Consider the following 26,888-nt stretch of genomic DNA (forward strand, 5'->3'; position numbering starts at 1 on the left):
GGGGAAGGGGAGATATTTCTCCGGGTTGGCGGTGAAGAACCGTTGAGCTGCGGTATACTCTTGTCTTGGTTGACAGTGTTTAAGTGAGTACATACTTACATTCAGACCGAAAAACTGAGGTGGACACTATGCTGTAGGACGCGTCATGACTGGTTGACAGACAATTCATTATAGAGATGGATCTAATTATTAAAAATTTATCACCAAACGAAGATCGCACTTTTCATTTTGTACAAATCGTCTCTGAATCATTAATTACGAGACAATCACAAGTGTTTTGAAATGATTTCAAAAATAATCATATTTGGTAATTAAATAATACTGTTAACTATACATGCATAATATTTTTATTTTATACTCAAACGAACGTTGAAAGATAAACATGTTAAGAATAATCTGTCTCCGGCGTAGTAATTGTCGTTTCACTGGTGTCTTTGTAGTTTGTTCGGATCAGTGGCAGGTTCCATTGAATAACCGAATACACGATGTAACAGGGGCGATTGATAGATAATTCACAATCACCGATAACTTACGATCATAGTACGACAATGACTTTAAATTGGTGTCGAAATATAGCTATTGTTATCGTTTATAACTGAGAAATGTTGCATGAACATTCTAACCTTCGATTCTAACCATTATCAAAAATATTAGGATCGAAAATCAATAAATGTTAGCAAATGTCTGAACAGCTCAATTGCCACTAAAAACGCGTTCCGTTGATGACTGCATGTACGACGATAATTGACAGTAGGCGGGAAATGCCGGAAAATAAAATAGAAAAAGATATCAAATCGAAAAAAATTAGACTATTAGTTGAATGAATTTTCAAGTCGGTTGAACGAGGACTAGGCGTATTCTCGATAAAAAGTTCTTCGACGAGAGGTTATGGCCTGACGCAATTACTGCGATTATGTTCCGAGGGATTTTTTGTGCGGCGCTGCGAAACGAAAGGTTTGACAATATAAATTAACATTTATTGCGCTCCTCGCATTAGGTTACGCGACCCAAACACAATGGGGACCGTTGACGAGCGACGGTGACAACGTTAACACTCGCATTGTCCATCGTATTCCGCTGCCACACGACCGCTAGAAGTGGCTGGGACCGAAGTGTTAGTGAAATTAAATCGCATTGTCGGGCGTGCAGATCACGGGAGGCGCACACGATCTTCCGGGGCACCACTGTCGTCGTTAGAAAAATTGCTATTTCGGATGTCGTCCTGCGGCGAAAATCTCGTCGGAGTGCGTCGAATTTCGATATTGGATAGGTGTACATTCCGTGTAAGTAGACATTATCCATTAAAATACATGCGCCGACGATAAGGATGGCGGTACAGAAACAAATTGATTGAGAGCACCGCGTATTATCGTGTAGTAGGGTAAGGTGCCTGTACCGTAAAGCGGGTGTCGTCTATTGTTCGCTGATATACGAGTACATTCATACACAATGTATGCGTAACGATTACGAGAAGTTTTTTCGAATAGGATATATTCTTTTTCTCATTTATTATCAAACAATAATGGCCATCGAGGGGTGAGGGAAGGGGGACGAATCGGTCCGAGGGTAGTTTTCTCTCTCTCTCTCTTTTCGTGTCGTTCGGCATTACATTATGCATTCATGAGCTTTTGTAACCCAATCTCGTCTGCCACCGATTCTTATCGACACTGCTTGCGTTTTACCTCGTTAATATATTCGCGTACGTCGACAAATGTTACGCACGCAGATTTATAATGACGCATTATTACGATTTATTTGCGAGCAAAGCGAAAACACCACACGTGTGATAACGTAATGAAATCTTAACCCTGTACAGCATATCATAGTGCTCTCCCCAAAAATGTTCGTTCACCGTAGTTGTTCGATTACTAATATTCTCCTCCGTCGCGGCAACTTTGTTGGGAAACATAAATAAACTATCAATACACAATCATTTGATATTTTCGAACGGTCGCTGATAAGTGGAAAGTTCACGACGAGGTATAGCAAGAAAACTAATTATATTTTATAAATACCAAGTAGTACAAAGCATTTCGTTCGAAGTCGTACTCATTGTTGAATACTATTTTATAGTATTTATATTATAATTATGATGATATTTAACCAAACTATTTATACTGTCTGGTAATATGATATATAGTATAAATGGTTTTGAACAAGTATTCGATCAGTTGTTCAAAAACACGTCCCTACCGTAGGCCCATGGTTCATAGTAAACGTGTAAACGTATAGTATACGCAATCGTAAGGTTGAAATTGAATATTGTTATTTTATTACGTTGCTTTGTAAAACGTACAAAACTGGGAATTATTATGTACAGTGTATTTTTAAATTATGTTGAACACGTGGAGCGACGAAATTCACCCGTAAGGTAGAAGATGGAAGATGAAAGGTAACTATTCTGAGATTACATGAATGTTTCTACAAACTTTGAAAATGGTAAAATACTCTTTCCAAGTTTTAATAAGTTTGTCACTGTGAAAGTATTCTAAAAGTATTTCATACGCATTATTATACGTGGAAATTCATAAATATTTTATGAAATTAAATAAATACAATATTTGTTCTAATAAATACCACTACTTAAATACTTGAGTATTGCTATTAATTTTGTAATAAAATAATATCTTAATACTTGAGTGCATTGTGTAATAAATGCATTAAATTCATAAGCCAAAAATTAAAAACAATATAGACTTCTTAAATTTGAACCTAAAACTTTTTTTTTAAAACTTGTTATAAATTATAATAAAAGAAATAACATACCGTTGTAAATAAAATATTTTTTAATTCACATACATTCTACCACATATTTCAGAAACTTTATTTGTTACATTTTTGTAAATTTTTTTGGGTTTAAATAGTTTTCAATGGTATGTAATTGTTCAAAAGAACTGGGTTTCATACAGCTTGGATGAACAATAAATTGTTTTGAAAACATTTCAGTCGTTTATTTAATTTTCTCGTTGGTTATTGAAATGAACGTTAAAAATTTATTTTTCACTATAAACCGCAACAACATTAAATATTGTTCGTCTTTTATTATTCCATAGTGAGCAATGCGTTTAGCGATACAATGAAAAATAACTTCTATAAAAGTAAACAATTTTTAGCTTAAACATCAAAGATATATTATTTTATGTTGTTTGAACTAAAATAATTGTAAAAAGATACTCTTACTGGGTCACTTCATTTTACACCACAACGTATTATATAATCTCTCTAAAAAAAAGAAAAAAAAAAACGCTCATGGTTTATTTCATAAACAATGAAAACGTCTGGTATTTTAAAAGCTTACGTTGTCTCTACTTGGTGATATTCAGTGAATCACTAGACGTTTTCATTGTTTACCAAATAAACCTTGAGCGTGATCATTTTTTATTTTATTTTTTTCAACTTTAGGATCACCTTTTAGTGTTGTGATTTTAAACGCGAACTCAGACGTCTAGATTAACATAATATATTATCATACGTTACGATTATGTAAAACGCATCGGTGTAAACGTGTGTAACGTGAATATAACAGTCTTAAGGCGCGCAAAGGCGTCGAAATAATACTGACGGGACCACGTCACTGGCGGCAGTCACGTATTATTGTGTACGTATACATACGCGCGTAAATCGATTTACGTACAGGTGCAATAATAGTATTACTACGATGGGACGCACTGACGGAAATACATGTATACGCCTATAACAGGTACTGTTGCCGACGTCTTCAATAGTTATTCATAAGTACCGATCCGCAATTTAGCATAGCAATCTAATTTGCATGCCGATCAAGACTTAAAGATGGTCTCCGATCCCATTGCCGACTTTTGTAAACCAGAGCCGTCTCAATTTTCACCACCGTTCGTTCAGTCGGTCACCGTCATTCTACGCTAGGCACCCCTGGTAAAGTGATTAATATTAGAAATCTCTCCTGCGCCCGACCGGAATATCGTTTCGGAGGTGCTAATTGTTTCGGTTCGTGTTTTCAACGAACAAACAACGCGCGCGACAGTCGAAAAGGGTTTCAATACGAATTTCCATTCGCCATTCCGGGCGCGAACTCGAAAAGAAGCCAAAGCGAAAGGGGGACGAAAAAATACCAAAAGGGTGGTGCGCATACACGGGTATTAGGATTGTAATTAAAAACTGCCAGTTGGAAAGAAAACGGACCAGGGACGAGGGACAAAAACGGGAATGGCGGAATAGCCGTGCGGTTTATCTTATTCGTTCGGTAATAATGTTCTTCAGTCACGTCGTTGCAAGTACGGATGTACCACGGCCAACAAGTTTGGAACTCTCGTGGCAGCCCCATGGGGTTTCGAGTCTTCCGCGCGCGTGGGACATATATTTGCTTCATTGTAATCGTCCGCTTTTTTTTCGTTTTCCTTTGTCTCTCTCATACCCAGCCATAGGATCACCGACGGTCCCGGACGCGCTCGTTTGTGTTTAATTAAATCGTCCTTCCCGGCGCTTCCGGTGTACCGTATCACACCACAGCTGGCGACCGTCTGCCCTAGGAAACGCGTTCGAACCGCGTACGGAGCAAACGACGTGACAACGGCAACGGCTTCCTCAGCCTCAGAGATCCTCCTCGTCTGTAGCCTAGACGCGCAGAAGAGTAAACTCCCGTGTCTTTATGTTTACCACGAAAATCATAAAAAAAAAACACCACTCCGATCCACCCGAAAAAATATCGTGCGCCTCGTGTTTGTAGATCCTGGCCATGCGGCTGGTGCGTACCGTTCCGCGTTCGGTACACGTCGTCCGAAAGGAGCCGGTGACCGTGTCCTTACTCGGTCCACTTTGTCACAACCGAATTGTTGTTCTGTATGCGGAGCGCGTGTCCGCGATGAAATGTTCGCGGTGAAATTAGCAATTTTTTTCTTTACACACTTGCTCCCCCTCACCGTCTACAGACCACGTGGTCAGAGGTGAACAGGTACGTGGGAGAAAAACGACTCATTATTTCTGCAATGAAACTTTCGGGTTGTGAATTATTGAACTGTGAATCTTTCGACTTTAACAGTGTTTTGAATGACAAATTGTCTTTGAAAAAGAAATACCACGTTATCATATATTTAAATGCCCGGGTAAAATTAACACGCCAGTTGCAAATTAAGAATTTTTAAAACGAAAATAAAATTAAGCGTGTTCGTCACTGTTCCGTCGTTTTAAAACACGACGGATAAAAATTTGAAACGTGACAAACTTTATCTTGTTTATAAAAAAAAAAAAAAAAAAATGAATTACTAATTAATTTTCACTTTTCGTCATCGTATCGATTGATAACTATACAATAAACATTTATGTACGCACACTTTGCTCTTGATCTTGTTACCAGGTCTTAAATACAATTTAATTGTATGCTTTTTACTGTGATATCATTTTTACAATATATATTTTGATTTGATTAATTTGTTTTATATCTTGGACTGTTTAAAAAAGATTTTTTTTTTTTAGTAATTTGTCCGTATTATTAACTTTAATACAAATCCACTTCTAACCACACGATAAATAACTTGTATACTAGTCTTAAAGTGTTCAACAAAAATTGAAATATTGACAATAGTTTTCGCTCAATAGTCATCATTTTTTGATAAATTAAATTTTGTTCAAATAGTTCAGTGAAATTTCGTAATTTTACACAATGGAATGATTTTCATACATCATAGTTGCGATAAGTAGCCTTACTAAAAAATTATACTTTTATAATATAATGGAATATTTAAAAATACTGATTTAAAATTATTTTTATTAAAACTTACCTGTATTTTTAAACTAAAACATACGAGTGTAATAATTATACCCGTGACTCTAAAATGTATACACTTATTACTTCTACCAACTCAGGGATGGTTAATTTAAATTTTTAAACACGAATAAATTAACTATATATGGTTATATGGAACTCTTGTGTTGCAATAATAATCTGATTGATGTACTATTATTATTTGTAAACGGTGAAAAAAAAAAAAACCTTATTTTTTTATAGCATAACTTTAGTCATCATTATTTCAGTATTTAGGAATATTTTTTATAGTTAAAAATGTTTACTTGGACATATTTCAAATTATAATTAACACCATATTATTTTACCTTTGTAAAAATTAATATAAAATTATTTTTTGTTTAAATAAAAATTTTTTATAGACACAAAAAATATTCTATGGTATAAATATCAAGATTTTCACTATAGGTGCTGTGATGTCATAAGATGGAAGAAATAAAAATAAATAATAAATATAAATGTTATCTCAATTTAGTTGTTTTCAGCATTATTTTGTTATTTTTTGGATATTAATTAATTTTTATGGTACCAATATTAGAAAAATTTCTGATTTTTTTTTTTTTTGATTTTCAATGTGATTTCGTAATTGTTTTCACTCTCATTATAAATTTTAAAATACAATTTTATTAAAGACACATGTATAAAATATTCGAAGTTATTAATTTAATCCGTTGTTATTACATACTATTTTTATATCATATACAGCTGGTACAAAATAATTGAAATATTTATTAATTTTAATTTACTCAAGTATAGTGTCCATTCATAGTTGTACCTTTTAACAAAATACATTTCATTACCATTCAAATTGTATTCCAGAAATGTATAATGCTATATAATAATGCCATTGTTCTAGAATTCACTTATTTCTGTTGTAATATTTACTTTTTATTATATCATACTTCGTATTTTATAATAATATTATAAAAATGTACGTATGTACCTGGAACAAGTTTTCATATTTTTGTCATAGGTATAACATGGTTTGTTTTTAAAGGTTGGTTTTATTGTGATTTTGTTTGTATATGATCCCATGTAATTTATGTAAAAATATTAATCAAACCAAGTTTAATATATATGCTTGTGTGTGTGTGTGTTTGTATATGTATATATTACGTTGAAATACGATAATTGGTAACAGACGTTAGTTACAGGTGAATGACATCTTTTTCCAAAATTATTTAATTTTGTAGGTAAATGTTATAAAAAAAAGAACATTTTGAATTCAAATTTACTACGGGTACATGACGTAATTTACTACGACTGTTGGTAAATTATGATAAATCTTATATTTTTCATAATAATAAACCAACAAATGATTTACTATGTTAATGGACGTGAATTGTAAATAATCATTGGTCGCAAAGGATCTCCGCTGAAACCAATCCTATACTTGCTATACATTTTATATCATTCATGAATTTCTGTTGCAACAGATCACACGAGTTCACGGCCCGATTTTTTTTTTTTGAAACTGCACAAATTGCAACGCCATTGGTCGATCTTTCGATTTATTATAGGCCATCCACGAAGCTAATACTTCTTCTACGACCATTTTCTACCGTTCAATTGATCCTCGGGTCTGGCTGTGTTATACATAATAATGTAATTTGTGACATTACTACGAGTCGGGATTGACAGATTATCAGTAATAATAAAATTGGTTTGCCGCTCGGCTATCTACGTTTGTTACGATATTTTTGATTAACAAAGCTATGTCACATACGATAATCACTGGACGTCCATGAAAAAAAAAAATTCACACCGGCACGCGACACACTAACCTAACGGAACCGTAATTTAAAAATAAAGACAGATCAATAAGTGAGATATTTAAATATTTAAATGTACGTATTTTTCGCGAAATCGAAATCCACACTTAACTTAGCATGAGTTGACCAACTCTTGACTTGGTCAACTCGCATGAATTACATAAGTTTCCGACTTAACTGGTAATAGACGTCAATAAACGGAAAATACATATGGTTAACCACATTACCGTCTTTCATCGTTACTCATGTATCAGTGAAGATATGAATATATTTATTAAAAAAAAAAAACGAGATTCTTAGTTTAAGTAAGAAACCACGGTCGGAAGTCCTACATGCATACATTAATCGTATTGCTGTATTGGAACTTGTATCACATTTTTAAGACTTTTTGATAACCTAACCTAACGCAAACTATTTCATTGACCTTTTCAAAAAAAAAAATGTAACATAACATGAACATTTTAACTTTTTATTGATAGTTAAATAAAAATATTTTAAAAATTATATCATCTATAGCAAACGGTGAAATAAGAATTTAGTAAAAATGTCAAGTTTCTACGGTTATTATTTTTAGAGTCGTGATGAAAACAAAAATTTAATTTTGTCGAAGGGTTAGGTTAGGTTAGCCATGGATGTTACCGTATTTTTATAACTTTTCGTATGTTATTTGCAATTATTAAGAAAATTATTGGAAATTCGTAGAATAACCCTCCTAAAGTACTTACTATATTATATTTTCAATCAGAAACCTTTTATGATCGTGATGATTGGATAAAGTATTGTAGTCGAAATATTTACACAGATTCAAAAAAAAAAAAGTAACAAATAAAAATGTGATTTTAATAATGGTGTGGATTCTAGTATCAGTATTTTTAACTCCGTCGCAGTTTTTTTTATCCATAGACCTCAATTATTCGGAAAATGATAAAGAAACTGAGAAATTGAAAAAAAAAAAAAATGTTAAATTTTCATTTGGTGATGATCGGATTCAGTCAAAATTGTGTACACAAATAAAAAAAATACACATCACGATTTAAGTATATACTAATTATTTTACGAAGATTATTTTATTTTATTTTTTTTTTTGTTATTTATTGAAAACTACTCGCATTTACAATACATACAAAATAGTCGGTATAATGAGTATATTTGATAAATGATTATTGACAGAAGGTTGCATTTATGAACAAGCATTCAGCATTACCCCCGATCAGGTATTTTTTAAATATAATTGTATTTATATTTTTTCACCATATAATTAATTTAGTAAGACATTATCTTGGTACCTCACTCTATTTTATATATTTAACGTATATCACCGGTAAGTGAGGTAAAGTATAGCTTTTTGATTAAAGGGTTACTGTGAGAATTTAAGTTATGATGAAATTTAAAGTAATACAATTTTGTTACTTGATTAAGTTTAGGAATATATAGCTCTTTGTGAAGATTTTTGTTTGTGAAATATCAAGGAAAATACGTTATTAGTAATGAGCAGATGGATTGAAACACCTGAAGTGTTTTGGTGCTCGATGGTTTTGCAGAACATTAAATAATTTTTCCGTGAACTCAAATTATTAGCTCATTGAGTAGGGTGGGTTTGGATTTCAAGAATGGTCTTAGGCGTTTGTTTAGAGTTATACCAAAGTATTTAACTTACCCAGAATCTTAATCATGATAAATACTCAGAACTTCACCTGTTTATATTAGTAAACAACATATGGTTTGCATTGAAAATAACAATATTCCGTGAATATGGAATATATTATGTCCGTTAAAATAAGACTAATGGTTAAATTAATTGCAAAATTCATATTTTGTACGGTTTCACCATGACTGATCTTTCTTCGTTTTCAAATACAACACACATGGAGATATTTTGTGATTTTGAAAACTAGATATGGCTAATGTTTATCTTGGTTTCATCTAGTCGATCAATAAGTTGTACACAACTGCAATGAAAGCTTCTAAATATTCACCCATACATATTTGTTTATGTATAACTCATTCGGACCACTATCACCACCTTATTTGGATTGTTTCCAACATTTTCGATTTATGCATGTAAAAAAAAAAAAAAACTGTTAAACTCATTTAATAATTTACCATATATTTCTAATAGCCTTGTGGTTTTGCCAAAACGAATGTCGATCTTTCGTCTAATATATACCATTAAAATAATGAAAAATGTTTCCCTTATATAGAAGTGTCATCAGAATTACGTTGAAATTTTACTTATTAATCATCATGAAAATACACTTACCTAAATGTATTCATGTACAATTCATTCATTTTCGGGTGTTGTATAAATTTATCGATTTTTGATATGAAAAAATATATTCGTTCATTTAAAATCTTCTTCTTCATTTCTTCAATATGATCGATTCACTGCAGATCTCCAACCACCCTTATCGTTAATTAAAATAAGTTAAAAATAATTGCATGTACATATTATTAGTAACTTGAAAAAATCTAATTAAAGGTTATGAAATATTTTTGTAACTTAGTTAAAATCGTATGACTCTGTTCCTTTCGTCATTGATAGCACATGCCACAATACAAAATCAAAAAAAAAAACCATTTCATCAAAAAAGTTTTTACTTTTTGTTTTTATAATGATTTTTTATGCATGTAAAATATTTATAAATATTTGAACGTATGTATGTGTACGTTATATACAACTATTTGATTTTTTTTTAGGTCGTCGTAAATATTTTTACTGATAAATAATTTTTTTTTCATTTATTATAACAAATTTAATTTTCCATTTCAAGTAATATTATTTAATTTAAATTATAACAGAGTTATAGGTCTAAAAAACCTATTCAAGTGATTTAATTTCGAAGGTGTTCACTGCCATTTGAAATTATTCTTCTATACGTAAGAAAATGAAAAAAAATAGTTGTATGTTAGTATTTAATTTTAACTGTATCTACCTGCAAAATATTATTTATAACATTTTATTATATTTCAGCACATTATATTACAATTAGTTATAAAAAAAAAATCATAAAGCTCGATCGTGAATCGTTTCATAAAAATTTAAAATCATAACTTTTTAATGCCGTTGAAATTACACAGCAAAAATATTATTTTGTTATTAAAATGGAATCGAATTACTCCAATTATATAAACAATAACTATCGATATAAATATCACCTACACTAACCATCTTAGTTTATTACGATTTTACCAATCTAATTATGAATTTTATTACAAACGTTACATTTTTAAATTGATATGTCTCTTAAAAAATTTTATCATGTTATTTTGATATTTTTTTCATGATGTAAATAATAGGATGTATTATAATATAATATAATATAGTTTTTTTATTTATTTATTTTTTATTTTAATGCAATAAAAAGCATTTAATTCAGAATACATTTTTTTAATAAAGTTCAGTTTGAAATTGCAATTGTTTTATTACTTTTAATTGTTTTCTGAAAAAGTGTTGCGTAATACAAAATATACCTACCTGTATTAAATTTTAAATCCACCAGTATGACTTCGTGGAAGTTTTGAAGAACTTTTACTGACCTAAAAATAATTTGTCAAATTAAGAAAACACTTTACCGCAACATCAATATCTTTTTGCCACTTTCCATAACCCAAAGTAGCACAACAAGTAAATTGCTTATTAAACTTTTTCTGAGTTATATAATACAACTGTTATTATATTTGTTTTGAAATAGTATTGTAATTAATTGTCAAACGTAGTTAAATCGTACATTTCAAAACAATAGTATTGTATTTTTTTCAACATACTTAAAACTAGAACATATATTTGAGATTTTTTAAAACGTAGCAGAATTTATGGTGTGTGACCATAGATAGATAATATGTGATGTACATCTTTTAGTTGTTACATTGGTATGTAATGACATTGAATTTAATTTAAATAATTATCTTTTACTTGTAGCTCTTGTAAAACAAATTAACATAACAGATCACAAAACATACTACAACTTATTGTTGCAAAACATATAATAATTATCATTGTATTTACTGTTTACTACGTCATTATAATATACGCATTTTATAGTGCAAACGAACGTTAAACCTTGTATCAATCATATAAAAAAAATAAAAATATAAATCTGTTGTTTTATCATTTTTGAGAGATTTGTCTGCTACTTCAACCAATAATTTATTATACGAGAATCTGAACGCAGTACCATAGATTTAAAAACAATCCTCATTAAAGAACCATCGCGCGTATTATTGCACATATAAATTTCCGTGCAGCGTAGTGCGATACCGATTGAATAATTAATTTAGTTCGGATAACTTACGGGAAACGGCACCAGCGAAATATCTTGAAATCTGACGGGTGATATGTTTTCGAAATAAAAACGATCCGCGTTAAATGATGCATGCTCGTTGTATCTATTCCTTTTACTGCTTTTGCGTAATGAAATCATCGCGTTCGTATATGAATATGTAGGTAGGTTAGGTTAGGTATCTCCGTGTATAAAATTAGGCCCGAAGAAGAAACTTTTTTTTTTGCCGTCACAATTTTTAGTACACAATCTATAATATTTATTTTATAATAAGCGTAAAGCGAGGAAGTAGATATGATGCGATCGTTGAAAGTTGTAGAGCGAAGGAGCCACCCGTTGGTAGTACTTCGGCGTGTTTAGATAGTTTAATCTCTCAGTTAGTAGGTCACAAAACCACTTGCTCTTATGTCACTTTCTAGGGTCACCGAGAATGGTAGGAACTAATAGGTCGATAATGAAAGGGTGTGGATAATTTTGTAAACAGGAGCGGATTTTTCAGTATGATGTTTCAACGACTTTTTGAATAAGAAGAATAGAGAGATATTGGTGGATTGAGTAGTTATAGACATAGAACGAAGCTTTGAGGATTTCACAAAGGAATTTACATTGGGAAGTTTGAATACGATTTCGATTTGAAGGTTTGGCTAAGCTCCTAAGTTGGATACCGTAGTTCCATATAAATTTGAGTTATATTTTGAATAACATGATTTTGTTATTTAATTTTAGGTGCTTTGAGGTGAGTAGAAGTCTAAATTGTCAGAATCCGTTGTTTAGTATGATGCATTTTTTGCTGATATGGGTCGACTAAGTAAGTCGGTGGTCAAGGTATAACCCAAAGTTACGAACATTTTGAACATATGGAAGTAGTGGGATGTTATTAAAATATATAGTGGCAGTCTTTATGTCTGAGTGTATATGAGTAGTGCTGCAATTTAATTTTTTTGATTTCGACCTGATAAAATACCAGGTTTATAGGAGGTGTAAGTTCTGTTGAATTAGATTAGAGGCCGTGATGGGTTTTCAGTGAAGATGTATATCTATATCGTTTTATCTTCGGCAAAGTCAGCTGTAATAATGAAAGGGGTGATGGGTTGTTTAGCGATGAATAAGTTGAAGAATAGCGTTGCAGCTACGGTACCTTGGGTAACTCCAGCTCTGATTAGGGTAATGTTTGATATTTCTAGATTCAACTATTAAGTGTCAGGGGATCACGAAATTGTTGACAGGTTAAGTTTAGTTGATTTTCACCACATTTGACATATTTTGGAGAATGGACCTAGAGTAAGTTTTAGTATGCCTATATGATTGGTAGTTTTGGAATTATGGGATTTGGCGTTTTTGTGAGCTTATTTTATCTTATTATATGTAACAATGAGGTTACAAAGAAGATTTCTAAATTGTTATAGTCAAGATCCACAAAAAATTGATTCAAAGATATTTTGGTTTGAAAATGTAATATATTTGTTACATTTGTAATATTATGCCCTATTTCATCAATCGCAGAGAATATGTCTACTAGCGCTGCAGCGTAGTGGATGCATGAATATTATTAATGACTATTCTGAAAGGCTTATCAGAATGGAGCTGATAAGTGTGATATTTAGCCTTAACATATTTCAGGTAAGTTATTAATACTCTGTAGGTATCAGATGTATTCGATTAGACTTTCAGATGGTTTAATGTTGAAATTCAAATAAAATTTTTAGGACCAGTAATTTTCTTAAAGTCATTTAGTAGACCAAAAAATTGATTACGCTATTAATAAGTATTGGGGACGGTATAATGTTCTTGGATGCATGTTCGAAAATATCTAATTCATCCTAATTGTGAGTATTATGTAGGCAGCCGAAAACGTTCTTCCGATGAGTTGTCTATTAATTATCTTCTATACAAGACTAGTATAGCAATTGGGAGTGATAAATTATTTAGTTTTATTTAAATTGATTGCTGATGATGAAGTCGAAAGAAAAGAGGAAGTCGATAATATTGCTGATAGTGTCTTTTGTTAGATTGTGTATTTGTATTGTAGACGATTTTATTATTTTTAATTTTGATTGGCAAAACAGTTTTATCGGGCGGCATTGCGCCGTTTTAATATCAAAGACCAAAGCGCATCGTAATTTATAGTGCCTAAGCATCTGTTAATAAGCTGATTATATTAATTATAACTGTAATTGATATGGATATATTTACTGTTCGTTGTTCCTTAGATTCATGAAGAAACTTTAAAATTGTTTTCATTTATTAGTATAATTATTATTATTATCATTAATGTTCTACAGACCGACAACGAAAACGAAATTGAATGATTTATAAAGAATACACGGGAGAGTCTGTTCGATAACTTTGGCGAAGTAGTGAAAAACTTTTCGATTTGTAGATAGACGCTGGTGTCTTCGCTACGCCCTCCGAAGCCCACCCCAGCTCGTTGGGTCCGGACTCCTTATAATTTCGATATATATATATATATATTTTTTTTTTTTCGTTCTCATGTAGTATACGGGTTTAAGGGTTACTCGTGGTGTAAAAGTTTTCGGAGAAATTGTTTTCGAGAAACCTCGTCCCTCCAGCGCGCCGCCGCTCTGTCATCGTGCTCATCTCGGGCAATTCTTCAGGTGTCAGCTGTGGACGGTGGCGGCTGGCCTGTAATTCAATTTATATGCACGCCGAAAAATTGATAGAACCCATAACTTGCATGCACCTACGCCACCGGCAAAGGGCATACGGCCAACGGCCCGAGGTGAACGAAACAGAGAAGGCCGCGCGGTGGCGTGGTGAGAAATGCCCTTTAGTCACGCTCCCGCGACCTGTAGCTTTTCATCTCCACCGGCGCTTTCATCATCGTCATCATCATCGCCGCGGTGTAGCTTACTTATACGTGTATCGTTATAAATGTGTGTACATATTACGGGGCTGTATGAAGTGTCGGTTTTTGAACAGCCACAAGGGAGGGGGGCTACGAATATATTTTGAATATACTTACAATTTGCATACATATCCCATTTATTTTTTCATATTGTTTGATACATGACAAGTAATTTTAAGTTCTATAAACTATATACCCTAATGGCATAACATTAATATATATATATATATATATATCAATCGAAAAATTAAAACAGAAATTATTTTTTACTCGAACTTAATTCACAGTCAACTTAACGAGTATAGGAGCAAACATTTTTGTTAACAGTAAACAGTTTTGACATAAAATTATCGCCAAAACGATTTTTAGTAAACTCGTTCATATTTTTAATTTTTACATGGCTCAGGGGGAGGGGCGGTTCATCTAACGTCCCTTTAACCTGTAATACCGCCACTGGCTGTAGGAGTGCCGCAGGGCCTGAGACGTTAAATTTGTCGCACCGCATATTGAACTTCAAACAAACGCCGGTGGCCCGTGACATGGTGACGTCTCAGGTACGTTCTGAAAATCTATTTAGACGGTATACGTCAGAGATCGTAGAAATCGTCCGATAATGCGCACCGATACGTGTTCACACGTGTTATAGACGAAACATATATCGTCTATCGTCTCCCCTGTACCGAACAAGATATCATCGCGTTCGTATCTCGTAGTCCATTGCGCTTGATTTTATATATCACGCGCGAGTGGTACGCACGATTTCCAGCCCACCCAAACCACAGCGATCATCACACCGTTACCGTGCGGTCGATTTATTACCGCTTTGTTTACGAGCCCACGGACCGGTGGACGTTTACAACACTATTGTTTTACCGGTTACGCGATAACGTGTACGTCTGTTTTGCAATCGTAACCCCCACGTTAGGACAACATTGGCAACAACTAACGGTTATTACGCATAACGATGGCGGTAACAGAAACCACTCGTCCCGAGCGCGTATACTTAATTATTATCGTTGTTCGCTCTTGTCGAACGTGCGTGTTCGCCGATTTGTACGTCGACGCTTTAAGGGTATGTACGTGGGTCGTCGTCATCCAAATGGTTTGAAAAGCTTGTGGGAAGAAAATCGGTAACGCGATATTATTGATTCCCGTTCAGCTTTGCGAACCGGCGAGCATTTATATAATATTATATATATAACTATATTATAGTGGTTGTCACTCGTCGATGAGTGCGAACAGAGAAACGAGTCCGTGTACGTAATCCAACGTGGTTTCGAATGGTATCCAGATGGTTTTCAAACCAGCCGTCAGTCATCATGACGGATGTATAGATCAGGGGGATTGTCGCAGTATATATTTTTAGTGGACATGCTGCGAATCCCCGCGGCGTTACAACAGATCACCTTACAATACGTTTCCGTGGTAATCATGTATGAATGACGGTACGTTTCGCACACGGATTGCATTTTTTTTTTTTTTTTAGAATCTAGCACAGTAACTATTTAATTAGCCGACAACCGATGACTCTTTAGAACATTCTCAAGGTTGAACTTCTTTTTTTTTATTTTTTACTCGAACAATATTTGATAACAAAAGCGGAAGTTAACTAAAAAATAAAATAAAAAAAGTTGCGTTCGTACCAATGCGGCTCATTGGACATCTTGATCTTGTAAACTATAAAAAAAACGGCCCTTTCCTTCGAAAAGGTTGTCGACTCCAGTAGACGTATAAGCACATACACCTCGCTCCGAGTAAAAAAACTACATCAGTGTTTGTAAAACCGAATGTATCGTATGTGGTGCATACGTTTGTTTTATACCACCAGACGAGTGTGCAGATACGTAAACACAAGTGTTAGATACCGATGAGAGATGTGAGAGATACCGATGCGGTAGGGGGAGAAAAGAATTACAAACGTTGCATTTGCCCACGTTTGTCGAGATTATAAATCGTTTTCTGTTGGCCGAGATTTGTGCGGTAAACTTTTAATCCTGTGATCTTCGCGACCGTAACAACGAAAATAATACGTAATAAAAGTGAACGTGCGGGTGTTTGCCGTTAATGACTTGGTCCACGAGGACAGATTTATTTACACCCCTGACGACCGGTAGTAGCGGTAGTTATATGGCAAGGGCCAATGATGGTGTGTTATTCGGGGAGAGGTTGTTCGAGTGTAGCCGATGAAGCGGATGGACGGACGGACCCGACGGGATTTATGAAAGCGAATCTTCTTCGATGCGACCGGCGCGCGCCGTCCTGTTCCTTCACCACCCATCCGCCCTCGTCATCTTCACCATCAACCCACTGCCACAGCATTGAAATATCTTTTATTTTTTATTAACATTTAAATTTATACTTACAGTGTATGTATGTATATATATCGGCGGATCAAGCGTATTAACAGTGCACGTGAGAATTAAAACCGCGTTTCATGTCCTGTCGACTCATTTATCTCTTTTCTTGTACCCTCCCCCAGCGACAAAAGCCAATCGAAAACTAAAACTGTAATGTGTCGTCTGCATTCCGTGCCAACGTTACACTGTACTCCGCACTTCTACATTCTGATTTCCATCTCACGGTGGACCATTACGAAGTTTATTTTTCACCTCCCCTTCTTAAGTAATTTAATTTTTTTTTTCGATCGCGTCTGTTCCCGTCTTCTTTTTATTATTATTTATTTTGGCTCTTTTTCTTTCATTTTTTTTTTTCACCAGCGGTCGATAAATCATGAGGGCGAAAAAAACACGCGGAATGGTTCATTACAGCATTATGGGTACGCACGCATAAGCTTGTTAAATAGCGAGGAAACGACCGTTTCTTTGAAATATGGTACGACATTTTGAGAAAACCGGACAGCAATACTGCGCACTACCACTTTTATGTACTTGATATTATGTATATTTACTGCTCTCGATAGTTCCTGTGAATTCCCTGCTGCTCGGACAACAACAATATTTGTAGTGCTACAAAACAAACGCGCGTTATACGGAGAAGTGGAATTTCTTATTTTCTTTTACTGCTAAATTGTAACGGTACTCGGGTCCAATAAAGGTAGTAACGGTCGAACTGTACTTAGGTAGAAAATACGTGATGTATCCCTTTTTGACGAATTTAATGGTGTTTTTAATGATTAATCTTTTGAATCAGGGTACGCGTACTTGGGCTATTATAGTATTCGATGGCTTAGTACATGTTTTCCTTCCATTATCACATAAGTACACATCAAAGTTCTAGTGTACCGATATTTCGTTATGTAATAGCTTCCTGAAAAAACATACTTGTTTTTATGGCTACCAAATGTAATGGTGTAGAACAGCGGTTTTCAATTTTATGGAGCCCGTAAAAATGTCACCAAGATTTTGAACAAATGATTTATTATAATCACATTCAATGTGATAAATCAATATTATTAATATAACGTTTTAATTGGTATTCATAGACTTTTATCAATTGTAATTCTCAACAATGAATATCGTGGTGATAAATATAAAAAACACCTGACTAGTTATTTTATATATTGGCAATAGTCACCAAATATTTATAACAATATTTATAATACAGATCAGTGAAGCAAATGAGCTGATGCAGCTAAATTGTAAATTCGATTTAAGAAAAAATTAATGAGAGACCGGGAACGTTCGTAGTACGACTGTGTTGCGATATACGTTATTTAAAAACTATCTATAACATGTATGTTTCAATAACAAGTTTTCAATTTCTTTTATTTTTTGTTTATTTGATGTTATTCTGATCCGCTGTATACACCAGAGATGGAAGTACAAATGCGGCAACCCTTAAATGGATACGATATCCATTTGTGTTGTCTACATCTCCAAACGTACAAAATGGTAAAAATTACCCACTTATTTTCCATCATTACGGTTGATATATTGAAGCGATAAGGATTCTGAAATCACATTTGAATTCCGCTTCAAATCGACAAGACGGAAATTTTGAATCATACTACATTTTAGTAATACAAAATACTAACATTTTTAAGTTATTTTAAATATGCAGATTTTGTTTAATTGTATGAACTACGTATGAATGTCATTATTAAATTAGCACAAAGGATTTCATATAGGAAATTGTATATGAAGAAATTACCGATTGGTTCGCCAGTCTTAAAGCGTGATAAGAATTTTTTTAAAGTTTAAAATTAACATTTCACTTATAACCATTAAATATAAATTGAATTTTTGAAAAAAAAAATATGTCAACTAAAGGTTCAAAATAAAATTATCACATTCAATTTTCAAATGGTAAAAAAGGTATTTTTTGCTCTAAAAAATCGTCTTACGACACTCAGTGTTGCACGTGCTCTTAGGAAAAACTAATACGGCACCAGAAGTGCCGTGGATGTATAAAATTATATTATATTATTATTATTTTATTATGATATTATATTATTTTATTATTATTATATTATATAATATTATATTTAATTATATTATTATTATTATTATTAAATTATATTATATTATATTATTAATTATTATTAATATTATTATATTAATTATATTATTATATTATTATTATTATTATGCCATGTATGTATAAAATTATATTAAGTCGACTTACGATCTAGATCTACGATCGTATAATACCTAACAATTATGCTATAGTATTCGTGGTGTTCGTCGCGTCATGGCGACTATAATGATAGTTTTAATAACAATCACGATGACCATTGCAAAATGTATTACGGCCAAAGTTGTAAATGCGAGCCTTATTGTTTCGGCCGATGAACAAGTGTACGGAACTCGAACGACTGTTACCATTATTATTATTATTATTATTATTATTATTATTATTATTAGTATGACGAAGTAGACGTGTACAAAAAAAAAAAGAAACTTCCAGCAAAGGACTGTGACGACAAAATTTGTTAACAAACACACCAAATATCGACGGAAAATTTGATTTGCTCATCTATACTTGTACTTAATATATTGCATGTAATACACGGACAAAAACTACTGATTTTTAAGATGTGTGGGTACTGAAATATAGATTTTCGTTTTCTTACAATCGGGGTGGAAAGCGTAGGGGTAGGTTGATTCCTTTAAAACCACCCCATGTACACGCGCCGGTCGTGATTTATTTCGCTCGTAATTTTATCGATGTGATAAAACGTATAGTATTCATACGTTCCGTTTAAAAGTTTTCGCGAATCCGAAGCATATTACACGCGCTCATGCATCTATATAATGTTACTTACATTATGTTTACGGTAAATATTGTTTTCGTTTCAAAAAAATATCGACTTCACCGGAACATCAATGTGTAGTATATTTATGAGCACAAAATTGGTTCACGTGGAAATCCCTCCGGTGGATATTTCTTATAGTATATATATAATATTACATGGAACGCATGCTGTATAGCAGCATTTTCGACGAAAATCTTGATGTCAATATTTAATAAAAAAAAATAAAATAAAATAAAATCCGTAGAATATTACCGTGATCGACTCTCATGTTTTTGTAATATCACCAAATGAAAAATGTCGATCGAATAGCTGTTATTTTTTAATAAAAATATTTCCCCCCCAACTATACGTACGTGTGGTATTTCGCAAGAAGAGTCAAAATTTCACAAATTTGATCCAAATAATTAAATAATCCGATAACTATTCGCGAGTACATATTACGCATAACTGTAAACGTATACAATCTATAGAATATAAGGTTTATCCCGTTTATACAGTTTTTACAGAATGCCGAGTATTAGGGAAAGGTGTTCTAACGCTACCAAGTAGAAGCTCTATAAAAAAAAGGACATGGAAATCGTGAACGTAAAAACCTGAAAAATTAACCTAAGCTGCAGTTCACTTTATGAATGTGACTGTATTAGCACTTATCTGTTAACATATTTTAAACTATCTCTAACGTGATCTAAAAATTGAAATTTGCTCAAACGAACAAGAAGAACATATTTTTATGAGGTCTTTGAGAATTTACAATTCTTAACGTTTGACGGACAGGAAATTACGTTGGGTAGGTATACCGGTATCACCTTGTAATCTACTTAAATAATAATTAAAATAATAAATAAATATGCTCATGTGATAATACTTGATTGTAAATTTATCTTGAAATTACTGGAAATAACTCAAAAAAATATTATTGATAGAAATAAAATTGCGCCAACGTATTATTTACAATTTTCAACGTAATTTATTATAAAGAACCTACAATTGCTGTAAGTTTTGGTAACTTCGATGAAATAACTTTTTGTTTTGTTCACTTAAACTACTGTTTATACCGGAAAATAATATTGGATTCACATATAACGGGTACAAATATCATACAACTATTTCATTTAACTCTTATAATGTTCATGTAATGGCACCAGTATATTTTATGAATACCGTCTCATATAACCATACTTGTACCATTAATTTATTAACATAATGATAATAATAACTCCGAACTTCGTTACGAACTGTTTTCATGCGTTAGAAATTCAAAACATATTGATATCATTCACTAATTAAATGTTATTTCTTGAAAGATATAATAATCACTATCAGCTATAAAATAGTGTGTTTCACAACATATTAGACCGAAGTACACCGCAACGCTATTATGTTTTTGTCTTGCGATACAAGCGAATAAAAAAAAAAAAAAAAGTTCGTATCCCAAAATCTCACTGAAATTGATACGATCGCGTGACATAATAATATGTATACATTTCACTATCCGAATAATACATACCATATCACACGGTCTGCGTTAATAAAACTTATCGTCTGTGTAGATAATGTGTTTTGATTCGGTTCAACAAACATTTAATATTCGACGGGTGACTTAAAAAACGCGTATCGAGAAACCTGTAGATGAGTCGTTCGTTTTTTCTATTGAGTAACAGTCGCATTAACCGTAACGAATTCATTATCGTACCAGCCGACTCGACCTAGATTGTTTTACTCATTCGTGGGCTCACTGGAATCCATCCGACGATACCAATTAAACCTCACCTGCGTATTTCAAAGGCAATATTACAACGACGTAGGCTATAAATAATATTTCGAAAACATTATTCGTGCACATTAACAAACTAATCAAGAGAAAAATGAAATGAACGCGGCACAGCGGACGATAGTGCAATGCATTCATAACACGTTTTATAAAAATTATTGTGCGTGTATTATTTTTATTCCTTTTTTTTTTTTTTTTGCCGATAAAATTCTGCGGTGAGAAAATAAAATACGTACGTGGTAATAAAATACAACGAAATCGCCCCAGTTATATCCCTGGGAAATCCCCGAGTATCCGTAATACGTTGTCCGTATACTATTATTTCAATATGATAGTAATAATAATAATAATAATAATAACATGTGTTATTGCGGATATCGCGGAATTACCTAGGAGTTGTGTGAGAGGGCAGAACGTATTGTGGTATGAGACCGGAAATTTATAAAATATAAAATATCGTTATCATTACGGTTATTATTATTATTATTATTACAATTTTTATTATTATATTTAAAAACCTTCCGTCCTTCTTTCGCGTTCCTCGTAAACCCTGCAGAGCAGAAGACCTATGGCACGCTACCCGCACTCACATTGAACTAGACTTCACGCTCTGCACCTCGCAATAGCGCTCGCGTTATCCTACGCAACATTTCCGTACTGTTTTCGATCGACCTCTACCTATATCACGCCTTTCTTTTTTTCGCGAATAATCCTTCTATATGCATTTCTCTGGTCTAAGAGTGCCGATTTATTTCCGTCCCATTCTGCTCTCAATTCGCGTCCAAATCGATTTGACCGATTTGATCTCTGGTCTTATATCTGAATCGTCTTGTTTGCTATGCACAATCACATGTGGTCAATATTTAAGTGTAACCACTGAAACTACAAAATATTTATTATACACACTCTCGGTACATTTTTAATGTTATTATTATTTTGTTAGTATTCTATTTGTAATTTATTTCAACAAAACAAGTATCGAGATAAAAACAAAAATCGAAAAAAAAAAACTTTCAACTCTACAATAATTTTTTCGTTCAAATTAAAAGTAAAAATGTTTCAGATAATCGTACGTATAAAATATTTAAATTGTATTATTGTTTTAAATTTATCAGTTGAGTCAAAAATTATTTTAATTATTTTGGAAATTCCACGCGGTTCTGTGACCAACAGTGTTGTTTAAAAAATTAAAATTTTATTCCCATGTGAAGAAAACAAACATTTGCAAACCTATAATATTATTATTCGCTACATATTATTGGTCCAATAAAACAATTGCAGCATGATATAAAATAAATGTACCTATAGATTTTATTACACGTTTATAGCACTAGATAGGCAATTTCCAGAAAACACCCATATTTTACGTTTAATTTGACATTTTCATGCTTACGTATAGTTTTCGACAATTTCCTTTAGTTCTGTTTAATTTATGTAGTCGTAAATATTTACAAAATTCACAACAACACTATTTAGAAGCACACAATCAAGTTTTGTATAATTCATAATGACTTTTGTGTACGCGTTTTATAATAATTCGTACGTAGTGGTGACGTACAATATATTTTATTGTATAAAATAATAATTAAAAAGTAACGATTTTACAATCATTGTGTTGTTCTGCATAAACGAGTTGGGAAATAATCAAATCCTAAAAATCGTACAACTCATTTTGTACCGTATGGATCGAATAGTAAACATTTTGAAACAGAATTTTATTTATTTATTTTTTTTTTTCGTACAACTAATCATAACTTGAATTTGTTGCCCGAATGTAAATAGCAAACAACCACGGAAAGTCGACAAATACAGGTGTTTGATATTTTGACTAGTATTTTACTTTCAAAGAAGATTTTACTAGAAACACGTTTTCATAAATAAAACAAGTCATATCCCTGAACGGGGAGAACTGGAATTGTATTTGATTTTTGTGTACATAGAATTTTTGAAAGCCGATCAAAGTGGTAAACTTCAAATACAAATCGGATAGGTAATGAAATTGACTTTTTTATTTAACATTGAAACTATAGCGCGCGCATACACGCATACACGTCATACATATATGTGTACTATACACATATACGCGTTGCATACGTATTTTTTTCCCGTTGACGTTATCAAAAAACTTTAGAAATAACTTGTAGCACGTCGTGTGTACGTCAATGTCCTTTTATTTTGTATATTTATCGTGTACGTACACAGTTTTTCGTTTTTCAACAACTCTGATAATCATCGTGCATGTTGCAGGCGCTGAACCTCAGAGCGAGAAAAGCGAAAGCGGCGAGACGACCGCAACTGGCCAGGGACATGAAACCGGGCATTATCATCGAGAACGTGGCGCAAACGAGGAGGAGACTGGCCGAGACCACGTTGCTGGCCACGGCCTCATTAGCGCCTGGGAGCTCTTCCATCGTCGACGAAGGGCCAACGAACACCGGAAGTGGCAGTCAGGTAGTAAAACATGCATGTCAAAATGTACGCACTGATGACTACCTTACGCTGAATACGTCACGTTGCAATACCACGATACCTAACCCATATCCATCTTTGCTACCCCAGAAATTGTTGTGGGGTAGCAAGGGTATCTTTTTGCTAGCCCAAAAAAAAGTTATAGATTTTAAAAATATATTCGAAGTTAATTATTCAATCGTGAACGAACATAAATCATTTATAATTGTGATTGTATTCAAAATAATTATATTTCGTGATAAGTCCAATATGGACAATATACGTTGTACCAATATTTATGAAGAAGTTTAGCTAGTTAATTAAGCCAGTTATCATGTTAAATCTTTAAAAACTTATTTTTTAACTTTCTAAAAATAAACTTTGCTACCCTATCATTTGGACTTTAGTGACGCCCATGGTTGCATGCGCATATTAATGTGCCTGTGCTGCAGATTTCATACCACCAAGAACCGAACGTCGTTATAATACTTGACGGGTGCGGCGCAATTGTGATTAGTCTTTCCGCGAACAATCGCATGTGCTAATGATGATTTTTTTTTCAGTTTTTAAGTGCCATCGGTGCACGCCACCAGTTAAATACAGTATCTGTAATTGAATCAGTTATTGAAGTTGTTTTATCTTTGATTCAGTTACTTTTAAACGACAAATCGATATTGTTGTGTGTTCCGAGAGAAACTTTTACCATGAAACTTTCCACTCGCCATAATTACTTTCTGAATTAATTTATTTTCGGTCTCGACGTCTAAACTTTGATCCCGTTAAAAATAACCGTATATATGGTTACGTAGGACATATTATAGTCTTGAAATGAATTATTCATACTCGATAAGAAATGATAATTGTAATCAACCGTCTTACTGATTCTGTTAAAATATTGAAAGTCTATTGAAGTTCAAAAACGTTTAAAATAGAAGATAAGATTATTCACTTTTCCCATCTAAACGTTTTTGATTCGCACTGCAACGTGTAAAACTAGGTACTATTAAGCGTGTATCGAAAATTATTTTCCCGCGATAACGTTGCTTTCCGATAAGAAGTTTGAGACATTCGTCGTTAAAATATTACATTTCGGTTTTGATTGTTTCAATAAAATATTTTTTACTTTTAATGAAAATGTGTAAGTTTTAAAATTGTTGATGCATCAATATTGTGTACGTTTCTCAATAGTGGATAAAATATTTTGACATTTTGTGCTACTAAACAATTACTATTTAAATATTTAAATATCAAGCTGTGTAATAAATTAAAATTGTTTTACGTATCTTTGTTTTTCATTTACGATGAACAATTAAGCAATTTACATTTTTTCGGCCGACTGTGTAATGTAATGAATTTTAAAATAATATTTCAATGTAAATTTATATATATATATTCTTTTTTATACGACGTTGCGAATTGCCCACGTTAGTGGACTTATACTTTCGATTAATTATGATTTACTGTATAAGAAAGTGAATTATAATGCATTATGAATAATTTTTCAATCGTCATTTATTTTAAATATTGCAAAATTATATAGAATATAGTATTATTTTACCAGGTAAACATAATATAATGAACATGATACCATTATATTATAATATTTAACGAACTATATTTTTTTGAATATTAAAAATAAATTATTTAAAGAAGTTTCTATAAAAAATGAATAGACTTCATAACCATGCATGATAAAGCTTACATAATTTAAAACGAAATTTGTATTTTTTTTTTACTGATGATGGTTCATATATTTATGATCGGATTTTAATGTTAATTTTATTAAACAAATCAGCTATTATGAAACAAATCTATCAACGTTCACCAAAAATAAATAATCCGCGTGTATACCGTTTATGACAATAATAACAAGATGCGTAATGAATATATATTCATATTTCATAAATCATTTAACGGTATTGATAAGTGCTTGTTCGTTTTAAATTAAAAAAAAAAAAAATTCATTTTGATTATCAAGTGTATCTTAAAGTATTAAAAAGTTTGTTACTTTTTCCTCCCGAGATAAACTTAATAATATATTTTCGGTACTTTAAATTATAATTTAAATATTATTTTTATTATAATTATTTTATTGTATACTAACTGTCCATTTATAAATATATTGGTAATGTGATCGAAATTAAAAAAAAAAAAAAAAATAATAAAAAAAATGATGTCTTATACATGTGGTACAAGTGACTTCTTAAAATAGTGACGGGAGTTACGAAAATAAATGTTTAGTTGAAATTAACTGCGCTATTTAACGAAACACAGAACTACTATACACTAGTTCGCTCGATTTAATTATTTAGTTTCAAACATTTCTCGTCAATTTGATTTTCAAGTTCAACTCAATCATGATAATATATATTATATATATAAATTCTCTTTTGATTCACAAACACAAATATAATATATAAAATGTATCAAACTTGTAAGCCATATTATTTGTGTTCACTCTAAAAGTTTTCACCATCCTTACGGGGATTAAACATTAGTGCGGGTGTATATATCACGATACCTGAAGATAATTTTTTTTTTTTACGCGTTATTTTTTGTTCTTCGACATTACGAAGACTGCCGTCTGACTTATTTCGCCTGCATAATCCGTATGAATAAACTTTCACCGCTAACATTTTGATAGAAAAAATTGCCTCGACATCAGATATAATTTTAGCATATTATTATAAAAATACTACTCGTACGCGCTTGTATATATACTCCGGTACGTACAACAAACTCGACTCAAAGGGTAAC

The 26,888-nt window shown here is 32.4% G+C and overlaps 1 protein-coding gene across 1 annotated transcript in view; it reads left to right on the forward strand.

The window, feature by feature from the left end:
* Window positions 1–26,888, forward strand: part of LOC112688816 (dopamine D2-like receptor) — a 303,764-nt gene that overhangs the window by 237,751 nt on the left and 39,125 nt on the right. Inside the window, exon 4 of the mRNA XM_025562204.1 lies at window positions 23,931–24,134. Coding sequence (XP_025417989.1) covers window positions 23,931–24,134 — 204 coding nt within the window. The remainder of the gene's footprint in view (window positions 1–23,930; window positions 24,135–26,888) is intronic.

This window comes from Sipha flava, unplaced genomic scaffold (assembly GCF_003268045.1).
Source record: "Sipha flava isolate LNK unplaced genomic scaffold, YSA_version1 40_pilon_pilon, whole genome shotgun sequence".
Taxonomy (NCBI): Eukaryota; Metazoa; Arthropoda; class Insecta; order Hemiptera; family Aphididae; genus Sipha; species Sipha flava.